We start from the raw sequence: 15,515 nt of genomic DNA on the forward strand, positions 1-15,515 counted from the left end.
GAATCTTTTCAGGTAAACACACAACAGGTGAACCAATTTGAGGCTTGTGACATGTGTGGAGAAAACCATCTAAACCACGAATGCCGAGCAACCATTCAGAATGATGAACAAGTAAATGCCATAGGATACAAGCCATACACTTTTGGTAGTCCATTGGCACAAAAACATCCAGGCTTCCAATGGAGCAATCCAAATGGTGCTGAAAACTCTCAAAGCCTTCAAAAGCAACAAGTTCAGGGTCCACCTGGATACCAGAATCAAAATCATGGGCAATCAAATTTCAGATCTTACCAACAAGCAGTTCCATATCAGCAAAGGCCTCAACAAGCTCATCCAAGTATTGATGACCTTTTGTACAAGTTCATTAAGTCTATTGATGAAAAAATGGAAAGTTAAAATTCAGCTTTAAAGAATCTGGAATTTCAGTTAATTCAACTCGCAGCTCTTGTATCAGAAAAGATTCAAGGTCCCTTACCAGGTAACACGGAGAAAAATGCAAAGGAGCACATTAAGGCCATCGCCTTAAGGTCTAAAGAACCTTGATGAGCCATATACAAATGGACATGAAAAGAATCAGCCAGAACAAAAGGTAGACGAAGGTAAAAATGTTGAAACACCCTCTAAACAGTTAGATGAAAATGAAAAGAAAAAAGAAGAAAAAAATATTGAAAAGATGACTCCTCTTCCAAAGGCAATTCTTTTTCCACAAAAAATGAAAAGAGAGATGCTTGATAATCAATTTACAAAGTTTTTGGATATTTTAAAGCAAATTCACATTAATATTCCTTTCACTAATGCTTTATTACAAATGCCTTCATATGCCAAGTTTCTAAAAGAAATTTTATCAAGCAAAAGGAAATTGGAAGAAGTTTCTGTGGTAATACTTACTGAAAAATGCAGTGCTATAATTCAAAATAAGCTACCACAAAAGCTTAGAGACCCAGATAGTTTTACAATTCCTTGTACTTTGGGAGGAGTATTGATGGATATAAATTTTTCATGCTATTTTATATACTACTCTCTACAAATGTGCAGTTGCACGTTAATCCAAGACAATCTCAATTATTGTAAAAAATATTATGCGCGAATAAATTTATTTATTTTAGGAGAACTGTGCAAATATACCTCTTAATTTTGCGATTTATAGCAGATATATCTCTCGTTAAAAAAAGGTGCAGTATACTCTTTCGTTACGCAAACGGTGCAAATATACTTTTTTCGTTGACGGAATTTTATAAAAAATTATTTAGCTTATTTTTAATTAAAAAAATATCACGTTGCCTTTAAAAAAATATACCCTTTTTTAGTAGACATATTTTTTAAAGCGACGTGACAATTATTTTCGGTTGGTTTAGATACAAGAGATCATATTCGTTTAAAAAGATATCTAGTAGCGTACACATTTTGAAAAAAAATCGGTCCGTCATTTTTTAAATGAATGAATAAGAACCGACTCACAAAAAAAAATTACCACTTGGCATTAGTTAGAAAAATAAGTCTACTAAAAAAATTGTATAGACTTATTTTATTAAGTTACGTGGTATTTTTTAATCTTTTTAATTCACTCAGTGTCCGCGTGTACTTTAATTTTTCCTTCAAAACTTTAGTCAAATAACGTCTTATGTAGCAACTTCTAGATTTTCTTTCGTCTTCTATCTCTATCTTTAGCAACTACCCAAAAGGTCTTCTTTAATCTTCTATGTCCATCTTTACCTAAATCTCCTACCATCGAATTAAATATTTCTCTCAAGCTAACAGTTTTTAACCTTAGAGAAACAAACAAATTTCAACAATCAATTTAAGAACTAAAAATACAAATAAAAAAATGAGAAATCATAATAGCCATACCTTCAACCCGTCTTCTAATTAACCCAAACCTTCGGACACCTCACAATAATTGATACTCTTCAAGTTAAATACGTTTTGGGTGTACAGAATTGAATTTTTGCGTTTATTAATAGTATCAATTACAATTATTATTGTATAACCTTGTGCGTCTTCCGAAGACAAACAATACTACTTAACCCATAAACAATAGAAGTTTTCCTAAACTATGATACTAACAATACTTTAAGCGTAGATATTGTGTGAGTCCTAGTAGAAAATAGATTAATTGAACAATATGAATCCTTGCAGGTATGCAATGCAAATTCTAAATTTTACAATTTTATCCAACATGAAATTGTCTCCTTAAAAAGTATTTCAATTTTAAAGGGCATAAAAGTCGTTCAATATTTAAAGGATATTTTGGTCAACCAACATTTATATTCGTGCTTTTAAAATAACATAGATAAAAAAATAACTTATTAAATAAAATATGAATTAGTATATCTTATTCTAGCATATTTTTTGACAAATTCTACAGGAAGAAGAATACTACCGAAGAATAAAGAAGAAACAAATTGTCAAAGAATTAAGTAAATGCAACCACGAATTCATAAGTCACAACCGTGGAGCTTTAAATGTGGGAGTTACATAAAGACAACACTGGGAGTGATTTTAAAATCCAAGGGTATGACCACCATTCTCATACTCACACCCGTCAAGTGTTGGCATCAAGAAAGAAGTTACAAAATTCACGGGTGTGACCACCACTTTCATACTCACACCCGTCAAGTGTTGACATCAAGAAAGAAGTTGCAAAATTCACGGGTGTGACCACCACTTTCGTACTCACACCCGTCAAGTGTTGACATCAAGAAAGAAGTTGCAAAATTCACGGGTGTGACCACCACTTTCGTACTCACACCCGTCAAGTGTTGACATCAAGAAAGAAGTTGTAAAATTCACAGGTATGACCACCACTTTCGTACTCACACCCGTCAAGTCTTGCCATCAAGAAAGAAGTTATAAAGGTCATAGATGTGAGCACTACTTCAAGGAATGCATTCGTAGGGGGACATTTTCCTATAAATAGAAAGCATTACTTTGCTTACAAATCATCCAACAATTTACAAGACAATGTGTTAATCTTGGTCTATTTCTCTTTTCTTTCCCTTGTAGTGAAAATATTTCTCCAAGTCTTTCAATATTTCTAGTTTCTTAAATTCATATTTTCTCTTTTCTAACTCCATAATGGAGTAATCTCTTTTTGTTGGGATAGTTGAAAAAATTTGGTGTAATGTTGTATTATCTTATTTTAGTTATTCCTCGTCTTGATATTATTTAAGTGTCATACTTTGTGTTGGAATGATATATTCCACTAATCATTATCATTACTTAGTATATTTTGTGTTATGATTATAGTTATATTAATTTGTAATTCTAACAAGGAGGGAAATTAATATACTATAATAATAGCATAAAATATATATGTAATAATAATTTTCAGTCATCTATTATTCCACATCTTTGAACTTGCTTCTTTTAATCCTAATTCTCACGGAGAGGTTATTTCAAGTTAGTTCTTAGGTTTAAATCTTTATCTTATTTCTTTCCGTCCTAATTCTCACAGAGGGACATTCTCAATTAAATTTATTGATTTGAAGGATCTCTATCTTATTTCTTTCAATTATAATTCTCGCGGAGAGATTGTTTCAAATAAGTTTATTGATTTAAGGACTAATCGCAAGAGATCCTTATTCCTCACAACACAAATAAAGCCTAAGAACTATTTCTACTGTTTTGTGGAATTTACTGAAAAAGATTTTATTGCCAAATCACAAGCACCGTCCACTAATTTTCGACGTCATAGATTTCATTCCACTTTATTGCCAACTTGAAGAAAGGATCACCGTCTATATATTATATAGAAGTGTCAATGGGACAGTTCGGTCGGTTATTTTAAAAAAAATTATACCATTCCAATTTTTCGGTTATTTTATTTTGTATAACTAAAATTAGACTTTTTGAGACCGTCCCATCATCTCGATTTTTCTTCGGTATCGGTTCGGTTCGGTTCGGTTAATTTTCGGTTATTTTAGTTTTAAAGTGTCACCTAAGAATACACCACCATTAAAATGTAACGTCACAGATTTTCACAAACCTATTTGTAGTACATCATCAAATAAAGCTTCTATTTGTTTTTTATGAAATATTTAATGTAAAAGCTATTAAAGAAACTACACAAAGTAATTAAACTGAAATGTGTTATATCAAGTAGCAAGACAACAACGATGGCATCATCGCAATGTGAATCCTCACAGATCGACCAGGGAGAATAATAACTTGCCAAAGACAACAATGTTGAATTGAGCCAAAACAAACATTAGCTTATAGGCCACAAAAATCACAGCTTGAATTTGATACATGTACATCAAGCAACATAGTAGAGGAGACCAAGAGGGAGGTAAACTTCTGTTTAGTGCTAACTATAACCAAAATGCCTACTTAAATCATCTAAATCTATGACCGTATGACTATGTATATGAGGTATCCTCTTGAAACTAAATCCAATCAACTAAAGGCCCAAAATTTAGTGGCCAAAATTTTTTATATTTGAAACGTTAACTTATAAAATATATTTTATTTATTTTTTTTATAATATATAAAATATATTTCATACATGTAAGGCTATTCGGTTAGGTTCGGGACTTTTTTGATTTTTGAAACAGATTAAAAAGACCAATATCTCGTTCTGACCATAAACTTAAATAAAAAATAGTTTTATTAAAAAACAGTCTATAAACGTTTTCTTCGGTTTTTCATATTTTCCATACATCTCCAAGCGTATATATATTTACCACGCAACTTTTTTTCATTGATTCCCTTTTTTACTCATCCTCGTCCTCATTTTCAACCTTCTTCCGCTGCCGCACCGAAATAAAAAGCTTACATGAACACAATGTCAGCTTCCGATTCCTCGGTATATTATGTATCTATCTTAAAATATATCTAATATCACGCGCCTCACTGTCATGGAAAAACCACCTCTCCGTCACCGTAGATCTATCTATTTCAAAGGTATTGTTTCCTGATTCAATTTTAATTTCCTTATTTTTTTTTTCATCCTTGGGTTATTAGTACTTTTCTTGTATTTAAAAGTGCTAAGGTAATACAATTTTTCCATTTTTTAATTTGTAAAACATGTTGGGCATTTTTTCAAAAGTGTAATGGGGCAAAAAGATAGAGAAAATTAGGTCAGCCCAAACCAAAAACTGAGAAATCAAAAGCACAGTCCACGAAGCGTCATAGATTTGAGGCTCATTTCATCTTTATTATCAACTGAACAAAGGATCCGTTCAGATTTTCTGGACCTCCATTTGACGTCAAACACTCTCTTTATATATACTTTGCTTCCAACTTTTTTTCATTCCCCTCTTTTTAATTCTCAAAAACTCCTTCTTGAGCTTGGAATCAATTTTGGATGGTAACAATTCTAAACTGGTAAATCTTTATTCAATTCTTTTTTTTTTTTTAAACCTCATTGACCTTAAATGCATTTGATTCAGATAACAAAATTAAAGCTTTGTCTTTTATGAAAAGATTTGTGTAGTAAAGTAGTTCTAGGTTTCTATTTTTTTAATACCCATTTGAAAATTAATGTAGAGATGAATCAAAATAATTCACACTCTTTTGATCATGGGTTACCATTACCCATTTGGAAATGTAATTTTTTATTTTTATTTTGTAATTTGTGAATCTAAATACAGTGATTTTTCTTATTATTGTTTGGTAGTGATTCTAATGTAATTATTTTATGTTGTGTCACTTTTGTGTCATGTGAAAGAGTTAAGATATTTGGAGAGGAAACTAATATTACGAACTGCGTTGTTAATGTGTGATTAAATAACTCGTTGCTAACAGATAGTTAAAGAATTTTGCTGTTTAGTTACAGAATTTGTCCGTCGTTAATTTATGTTTTTTCTAGTAGTATCATTATTGCAAGGAACCTTAGTTTTATTTTCCTGATTACCATTGAGAATATGGGAAGCAAAAAAAGATTTTAAAGGACTTCGGTTTGGTCCAGTAATATGCTCGTGAAGTACTAGGTAGTAAAAAAAAAGTCACCTTTTTTTTCCAATGTAAGAAGTTATTGACATTTCCATACCGGTGTTTACCTGAACAAATTCCTGGATATACGTGTATTGTTCTATAGAATTACCCTATGTCAATGATGCATCATGTTTTCTTCTTTAGACCATTCTGAAAACAGAATTCCTTAGACAGCGGTGATTAGTTCCATGGCTTTAGCTCCTGCCGATAGATGCTTAAATTATGTATAGATTAAGATTTTTTTTGTTAGACCCTTCACCCTTGCTACAGAAACTGTAGAGGGAGAAATAGATTTTCAGCTTTTTTTGATGACATGGGAACCCGCAGCCGCTACCCTTTGGGTGCGCACGGTGGTAAACCAGCCCCCTGTGCAATAGCTCGCAAACCACACAGGAAAGGTAACCCGCACTAGACAAGCCCCGTGCGACGAGCTCGACCCAGAAGGCAAAAAAATCCCCTGCTGTCGTAGGCAGGGAAATAGATTTTCAGCTTTGGCTTCGGACAAGGTTTAATGCTTGCATTAGTATTTCAAAATTGCTGCCCCATGAAATCTACAAGTTGTGTGAATTTGCTCGACCTTTCAGTGGTGATGGCGAGCATCTTTGTAGCCTCTAATGTCTATATGCATGGATATTTAGGTCGAAATACGTCTCAGGGGTGGAAACATCATTGCGATCATGTAATAGTAATACACTTTTTTGCCTTTTGCCTTCTCTTTCCTGGAACCCTTCTGGTAATTGGTTTTCGTTTGGTGTTATTTCTCTTTTCTGAAAGTTTAACTGATGATATAATCCCAATCATGGGAGAAATCTTAATTTAGGATTTAAGTTTACTTGGTATTGGAAAGATCTGGATAGAGCATATGGATTTTTCGTCGTGATTCAAGTTGAAGCTACAGATTTAGAGATCCTGCTTTCTATTTATGGATCATTGATACTAAATTTATGTTATCGCTAATAAATCTCTCTCTTAACAGATCGGATTTTTGAAATATGACATTGATGAAAAGGTATGTGTTGAGATTATTCATATCACTGAAGTACATCACAGCAAATGTGGTAGACAGAAACAACGGACGAATAGTTGCCACATCATCGACGGTCGAACATTCAATGAAACAATCATTGGAGTGCGGTAGAACTTGCAACGCCAAGGCTGCAGCGATCGTAGGAGAAGTGTTGGCAATGCGTCTCAAAGTCGAAGGTCTTGATCAGGGACAAGGAAACGGGATCCATGTCAACGTAAATAAGGAGGTCGAGAAGAAAGGTTTCAAGAATCGCACAAAAGTTTGGGCTATAGTCAATGGACTTAAGAACAATGGAGTGAAACTTATTTTGGATGACAATGAAAATGATAGTTCTCATCCTAGCTTCCGCTAGAATAGTGCGTCGATCCTCCTCTCGCACACCCACAAGGTACAAAAAGTGAATTTTATCTCATCTCTGTAAACAAAAATTTATACTCAATATGTAGTTTACTCTAAAGTTAACATAGTACTCTTGCAAAAATTTGTTACACGATTATTTTTCAGGTCTATTAACTACTACCTCTGTTACAATTTGTTTGTGTTACTTTCCTTTTTATTCTGTTTCAAAAAGAATGCCACTTTCTATATTTAGTAACTCTTTGCACCTAATATCCTACATGGCATATTTAAGACCACAAGATTCAAAGGGCATTTTGGTACATTACACACATCTTAAGTTTAAGACCACAAATCCAAAATTATTCTTGATTTTTTAAAATTTTGTGCCGAGTCAAATTAACAAACAAATTGAAACGGAGGGAGTATATCATAAGTGAGTCCAATGTACGGACACAGTTTGCAGTTGCCATAAATTTGTACAGTAGATAGATCATAGATGTTCTGTTCTTATATGGAGGAGAATTTTGCTGTAGCGTCAAAATAAATCTTTTGTCTTAAATCCTTTTCCAAGCATTCTCTTTACATCTTTGATTATATTGAAGCGTTTTAAGTGAGATGCAAGAGGAGCATAGTCATATTTCAGCTCTCATACATGCGAGCATAGTCATATTTCAGCTCTCATACATGCGAGCATAGTCATATTTCAGCTCTCATACATGCTGCTGTTATGGTAGAGTTGGAGATTTTCTCGTAACACGGCTTCTTTAAAGAGGCAATATAAGAAATGCTTGTTATCAAAGGCGAGATTTGTGATGAGCTAGATAGTACAAATTTGCATTTCTTAAATCGCTATGAAGCCAGTGTCCTTCGAGCAAGTAAAAAAACGATAGGTTCTATTTTGCACTTTCTATATGCTTTATTCCACTAGATACCTTATTTTGCACTTTTGCTGACTTTAGATCTTACTACCAGAGCTGAAGAAGACGGAGTGATAGTCTAGCCTGGTTGCAGAAGCTAGTGACTCTGGGTAACGTGACGGGAAAGAATGAGATTAACAGGTGTTCAAAATGGTTAGCTTCAAACAGATTTGAGGCTAAACTTGCATCATATTATGCCGGCTTAAGTTGGGAAAAGATTGCATATTATGCAGGGCTTATGTTGGGAACATATGGACTTGAAGTCAGGATAGCTCATCTTTCTCTTTTTCATTGTACTATTTAGATCAGTTTGTTCACAGCCTCTATCTGAAGTTCTAGCTTAACAGAACTAAACCAAATTGTTGTATCCAGTTTTATATTGTAAATGATTATTGCAATCAATACGATTGATGAATTCCTGCATAGATTTGGTGTAATAGATCAAGTGTTTATACATGATTCTGGTTAATGTGAGGCTGTCAAGAATTTGAAAATGAGATCCGTTGCAATAGTGCAGGCTAGCCACATTTCATCTGTGTAAGTGAAAAAATACCCATTGTCCCAAGGTTTTACTTGTATAAGTTAAAATTCTAGAGGCTGTTTCTCAGTTACAGGAGTTGAAAAATAGCTAGTTGTGATTTTTTTTTTTTTTTACCCGAAACATCCCAGGAAGAGGTATATTTGTGAATTTGCTCACAAAATGGAAGTAAATCATCAATATTCAACTAAGAGAGTCTTCAGTACACCTTTGACTGTCTTATCATTTCTTGGTTACCTCCACTTCTTTGAGGGACCCTTAAAAATCTTGATGTTTATCTTACAAGTAGACTTGGGGTTACCACAAATTCTCAATAATGTTTGAATTCAAGAAAAATCTCTATGTTATTACATATTTTCTTGTTCAGAAACTTTGCCAATAACAAAAAGTTAGCTTTGTTTTAGTGATGGAAATAAGCAAACCAAGTCCAAGAATCTCTGTTTGGTCATCACTAACAAACCGTCCACTTGGTTTATTTCTTTAACAACAAAAGCTGTGTAAATTGGTGTTTTTTTGCTCCAAAAAAAGATGGAATTTTTCAATTCTTTTAATGGATTTAATGAGGACTATATGGGGTTTCAAGGTATAATGGGAAATGGTTCAACTTCATCTTCATCATTGATTTTGGATAATGAAAGAGGACAGCTTGTTAAGGCTTTGGTTAAACCAGGACAAAAAGGGATTAATCCAGGAAAAGCATTGATTGCATTGAAGAATCATAGTGAAGCTGAAAGGAGGCGGAGAGAAAGAATTAATGGTCATTTGGATACTCTTAGGAACCTTATACCTGGTACTAATAAGATGGACAAGGCCGCTTTACCTGCCAAAGCCATCGACCACATAAAAGAATTGAGAGTGAATGCAGCAGAAGCTACCAAAGGTGTTCTAGTTCCAACAGACATCGATGAAGTAAAAGTTGAACAACAAGCTGAGGGATCTGACGGAGCCACTTAAGGCATCTTTGTGCTGTGACTATAAGCACGAGGTTATTTCTGATCTGGGACAAGCTCTGGATACTCTACCCCTAAAAACTCTAAGGGCAGAGATGGCTACATTGGTTAGCGTTTTCGTGGTTACTGAGGGCAATGAAGGGAATATTGAGGATACTGAAAGGTGCCAGCTTCTTGTAACTTCTGTTCGTCAGGCTTTGAGGTCAGTGCTTGATAAATTTTATGCATTTGAGGAGTTCTCTTCGAGAAGTACGTTATCAAGCAAGAGACGAAGAGTTTCACTCCTCAATTCTTCGACCTCATCTTCTTTAGGGGATTTCTGGTGAATAATGTGTCTTATTTACTGCTTTTCTTTACCAACTATATAATGATGTAGTCATCACAGGTTAACGGCATATGTATTAGCATACATTTCCTCTCTGATAAAATGGATGTGCATGTTACTACATATGCCTGCCTTTGTAAATGGAAATTGTGTTGCACTGAGTTGCAACCAGTAAAAATATAAGAATATTATTCCGATGTAATCCATGATTATAGTTCCTTGTCTTTTCTGACGTTGCTGGCCAGAAAATTTATAAAAAAAATGTTGCACATTCCTTAAAAAAAAAAAAAAAAAAAAAACTAAGAGAAGTCTTCCTTCTCCCCTGGTATAAAATAAACATGGTGACATATAGAGCTTTTTTATTGTTGTTAATTTAAAGACTTGTAGTAGAGGATGCAACTGAAAGAAGCAAATCTCAGCCAAAATTTGAAAGAGTTCTGAAATCCTAAATCTGGAAAATCCCTATAGTGTTGTCTTTTCAATTTCGTTTTCTTTCCTTTTCGGTTGTTCATATAATGACAGGGGCTGGTGTTCAAAAGTGAAATCAAACTTTGTGCAACCCAAGGGCTTATTCAGATTAGGCCCATTTCTCAAAGAATCACAAAGTTGAGCAAATCCCATATAGAAACATTTTTTTTGCAGGCATTGTCCTTCAAAGGCGCTGGTCTTTAATTTTTTTTTCCTTCAAATTGCTGGTCTTTAATTTTTGTCTTTCACTTAAAAAAGTAGCTGAAAATATCTCGAGGTTTTCGATTCAAACCCCCGTTCAGTAAAAAAAAAAAAAAAAATTCGCAAGGTAAGGCTTCGAAAAATTCTGCCTTAAGGCAAAAGTTTGCCTTAAGTCAGTTTTTTTTTTTTTTTTTTCACTTTGCTATAATTCTATAAAAGTTAGGCCTTGCCCGAATAGGCCTAATTTGCTACTAAAAGGCAGAATATTTTTTTTCACTGAGCCGGAATTAGAACACAGAAGGATAAAAATTAAAGACCACCTTGAATAAGGAAAATCGTGCAAAATAGAAATGCACCTTCAGTCCTGCACTAAGCCCATCGGGCCTAAAAATCACAATCTACATACAGAAGGTAAGGTTAAACCTTAAGCTAGAAATTATCAAGCTACAATATTAAAAAAATGACTTAAAGTATATAATTTATATAATTGAATATGTAATTTTTTTACAGTGTTGCAATTTAAACCGTTATAATAGGTTATCAATTAATTTTCTCAAATTGACATATCAGACTTGTCTTGAAAAGTTGCTTGATGATATAAATATTTTTTACGACGTTACTATATAGAACATAAACTCTAAATAAAAATGTAGGTTGCTTACTCATTGTGTTTAGACTTATAATCACTTGTGACATTCTATTCGAGTTTTGTGGAGTAGTGACCCTTAGTCATTTAGCTTATATAAGTACAAGTTTGATACTTTGATTCGAAACTGAAAGTTTTGAGGAAAATAAACACTTAACATCATTATTTTGGCAGTTGAATCGCGTAATAAAACCTGGCCATTCAGAAAAAAGAAAATATTGTTTGTAAAAACATTTTTAAATCATAATGGCTTTACATCTGGTTGGACTTATTTCACAGTGAAAATAATTAATCATATAAATGGCGTTTAGCTCTAAATATTGAAAGTAATTAATTAACATTAGTTGCTAAGAAAACACTTTTAAGTGTTTAATTAGAGATCTTGAGTTCGAGTTTTGAGAATAAAAAAAGTTCTGATAACAGAAGTTAATATATCTAGCCCCAAACGATGTCAACGAATACAGCTTCATCGAGAAACTTTTACTAGATATACACACAGTCATACACACACATTGATATAAACAAAATTAATAGCTTGTTTGGATGATTATTACCTATTTATTGTATTGTGTTGTTCGTTTAAATATAATGTTTGTTTTGATTGTTTCTTAAATTTTAATGTATCGTATCGTTAAATCTATCGTTATGTAATGATGAAAAGTCTCATTTTATGTAACGACCGATTTGGTGTTATCGCGTCGTTACCTTAGCCTTTTCATTTTCATTATCTCAAAATTTTATTTTATCATTTACCCTACCTTTTTATGGTAGCTCTATCCCGTACTTTACCTTTCTTATAGGTTTATCCTTCAAATCGCTGATGTATGAGATGTCACGATGAGAAACGATACAATCTATCCAAACGTTGTGTTAATCAAAACAATACAATACGATACAATACAACACATTACAATACGATAACAATATATAACAACCATCTAAACAAAGTATAAATATAGAAATGATATCACTTATTTCTTCAAATATTGACACCAATTACGAAACAATCATAAAAATCTCATGGGACAGTGCATTTTGATACCTCCTTTAACATGTACCCGCCTTTTAAATCCTTTTATACATCCACATCAGACATGTGGTATCTAAAGTTAAACTTGACAAAACACAAATATCAGGCATTGTGTTTGAAGTTACATATGGCTGAAGTTCAGGCAAAAATGGTTGGACTTCAGTCATATTTGTTTGACTTTAGCCATTTCTATACGAAGTTCATGCACATATGAGTGAAATTCAAGCAAAAATAACTGAAGTCAAGCAAAAATAATTGAACTTTAGTCATATATGGCTGAAATTCAGACAAATATGACTGAAGTGAGACAAAAATGACTGCACTTATGTCATGCATTTAAACTTCAGCTATATGGAACTTCAACTAATGTCTGAAGTTGTCCTGAAGTGGATACACGTGCAAAAAAATTTTGTGTATGTCAAAATTGAGTATCTGTGCACTTTACCCAAAAAACTTGCATACGCCACCAACTGATAGGGAGTCCTTTAATGAGTCTTACACGATCGGAATTTGGATTAATCGGAAGCTCAGAACCCTAAAATATGTGCGGGACACTGAATGAGAAATGAGAAATCAAAAGAAGTTGTGGACTTCTCCTTGTGTTTTGGTACTGGGAACGCGTTTATTTTGAAGTACTTCACTCATCCTAAGTCCTCTTAGATGGCTAGCTATTTGATTCATGATTGAATGGTAACACCACAGACCCTACAGCAACTTTTGTGTAGTACCCATTTTCAATAACGAAAGTTGTAAATGTGGTGGAAACGACATTTTCAATAATGAAAGTTGTAGATGTGGGGGAAACTACATTTTCAACATTGAGGTGGACAATAAATCATGCATGTAAGACTAAAATGCTACTCAAGTCAATTGATATCAATTTTGTCTTTTCAGCTTCTATCAGTTACTACTACATCTTTTTGGAAACCTTATCCATCCATTTTAAATGCTCAAGTTGTCAATTATTTGATTCATCATCAACCATGACACAAGAAGTTCATTAAAAAGACATTACATAAATGGAAGATTTAAAATATCAAGGGGTGAAAAAGACATTACATAAGATAAGAGGAAGAATGTCTATTATTCAAAGTTGAGCGGAGAGTTCGATTTTTATAACAAAGTTGTGGAGTGTAAATGATTTTCACCCTATTTGGAACCCGAACCAATATAATTTTTGAGTTTAAATATAATAAACATTTAGCAATGACTGTAGAAAATAGCCATTATCATAAAATTTCAAATCCCATAAATATGAAAATAAAATTTTATGAAAGTTATTTTAAAAAGACTGGATCGAAAAGTATGGAATTTGAAAGAATGGCTCGTTTAACAATTGTATAATTAGCACATTTTTACTCATCACCTGCTTTTACCTTACTCATCACCTGCTTTTGCCTTTGGGAAACTTTTTCTTTACTATCCTTTTTCTTTTCTTCCCTCTTTTCCTTTTTTTTATTTTTTTTTTTTTTCTTTTCTTCTCTTTTTCAAACTTTGTAAAGGTGACTTTAGGATAATTGAGAGGCTCATAATTTTTCATGCCTTTTCATGCTTGTCTTCAAATCTTCATTATTCAAATACTATGATTTCCTTCCAAATCTTGAAAATAAAGAAGCACACATGGGCCTGGCCTCAAGTAATCATCACGTCTAAAAATGCTTAGAAAGCCCCACATTCATACTCCACATGGCTATGGAATCTAATCAAAGTATACCATCTTTGAATTGAAATGTCCAAGTATTGAGGGTGCGTTTGATTTTTCAATTTTCTTATATTTGATCGGTCGATATTTTATATTCCATTTTTAGAAAAATAAGTTTCTGAAAAATTAGAAAAACGATTTCAATTGTGAAAGTAAAGAAAACAAGTATATCGGTGCCATTCCACACTAGTTGTCTCTTACCCCCACTCCTTTCTCACTCTCGCCCCCATCCTCCATCCCGCACCATCGACACCCACCTCCTCACCCATCGTATTTGTCTAAATTATATACTATAAGATATTTTGGGATAATATTTTCTTGCTTATCAAACACTAAAATATAAGTAAGAACACTATTTATTTTTTAAGAATATATGTTTTGAAAAACAATTATCTCATACCTGACACACCTTAAATGGAGTACATTTTTTAAAATGAACTAAAAGGACACCCCCTTCATTACTTTCTTTTTCTAGTCATCTGCAAAAGAGATTGATTGGATTTGGAGGTTGTTCCATGAAGATTTGTTATATTAAATAATTAGCTTGGAAAGTACCAACCAAGTGAAGTATAAGATTTTGAGCTGGTAGAATATTCATGGCATTTGGTTTTATTCACCCAACTCATCATAAGAATGTAGTTCGCCCAACTAAAAAAGGAATGAATTTGTAACCATATATACAAAATATAGTTACATGAAAATATCAAATTAAGCTCTTATTTGAGCATCTTACCCCGTGGGGTGCTCGAAATGCAAAAGTTTTTTTTTTTTTTTCTTTTTGTTTGCAAATGCACAAGTTCAATTTTGCCGGTTTATTATATAGTATCGTGTTTATCATCGAAGAATACGGAGATGAAATTCTTTTATCTTTTATTTTTAATCAAAATTTCAAGTTACGCGCCTGCATAATGAAGTTTTCTTCGATATGGAGCGTTAATAAAACCTCACAATGAGAATTTTTACTGTTCAAATTAGGCTTGTGCACAAATCGGTTTGATTCGGTTTTGGCCATCATCGAGCTGAAATTTTGAATTTCAACTTTCTAAAATTCTCAACCATACTCGATCCATTCTAGGTTCAATTTGATTTGTTTTTTATTATTTCAATTTGGTTACATAAATCGATTTGTTCGAAATTTAATCAAGCAACTATTTTCGTTTCAATTTTAGAGCAAATATAATCAAAAGTAATAAGATCCTAAGTTTGCAATCTTATAACCAAGACATTAACCAAGAAAAATCCATAAACTTGCAAGCATAATGGCATATAAATAGCAAACAATAGCATGACAACTTGAGAATAGAAGACATGTATTAGGATTTAGGAGCCCGTGAGAGAGTGAGTTTGAGAAGACAAGAATGAAGACAGTACTGAAAGAGAGTGAGTGCATTTCTGTATTAGAATATTAGGTCTAGGAAATACAGGGATTTGGGCATGT

General features: G+C 33.0%; 1 protein-coding gene and 1 pseudogene across 1 annotated transcript; both read left to right on the forward strand.

The window, feature by feature from the left end:
- Positions 1 to 6,395: 6,395 nt before the first annotated feature.
- LOC132065346 (uncharacterized) lies at positions 6,396 to 7,339 on the forward strand. The gene is made up of 2 exons (XM_059458686.1): positions 6,396 to 6,667; positions 6,911 to 7,339. The coding sequence occupies exon 2, from the start codon at positions 6,927 to 6,929 to the stop codon at positions 7,311 to 7,313; it is 387 nt and encodes a 128-aa protein (XP_059314669.1). The 5' UTR covers positions 6,396 to 6,667; positions 6,911 to 6,926; the 3' UTR covers positions 7,314 to 7,339.
- Positions 7,340 to 8,272: 933 nt separating this feature from the next.
- Positions 8,273 to 10,389, forward strand: LOC132065345 (transcription factor bHLH30-like; annotated as a pseudogene).
- Positions 10,390 to 15,515: the final 5,126 nt, after the last annotated feature.

Source organism: Lycium ferocissimum, chromosome 7 (genome assembly GCF_029784015.1).
Source record: "Lycium ferocissimum isolate CSIRO_LF1 chromosome 7, AGI_CSIRO_Lferr_CH_V1, whole genome shotgun sequence".
NCBI lineage: Eukaryota > Viridiplantae > Streptophyta > Magnoliopsida > Solanales > Solanaceae > Lycium > Lycium ferocissimum.

Coding starts and splice junctions, on each gene's coding strand:
- LOC132065346 (XM_059458686.1), top strand. CDS start 6,927: ATGACATTGATGAAAAGGTATGTGTTGAGATTATTCATATCACTGAAG.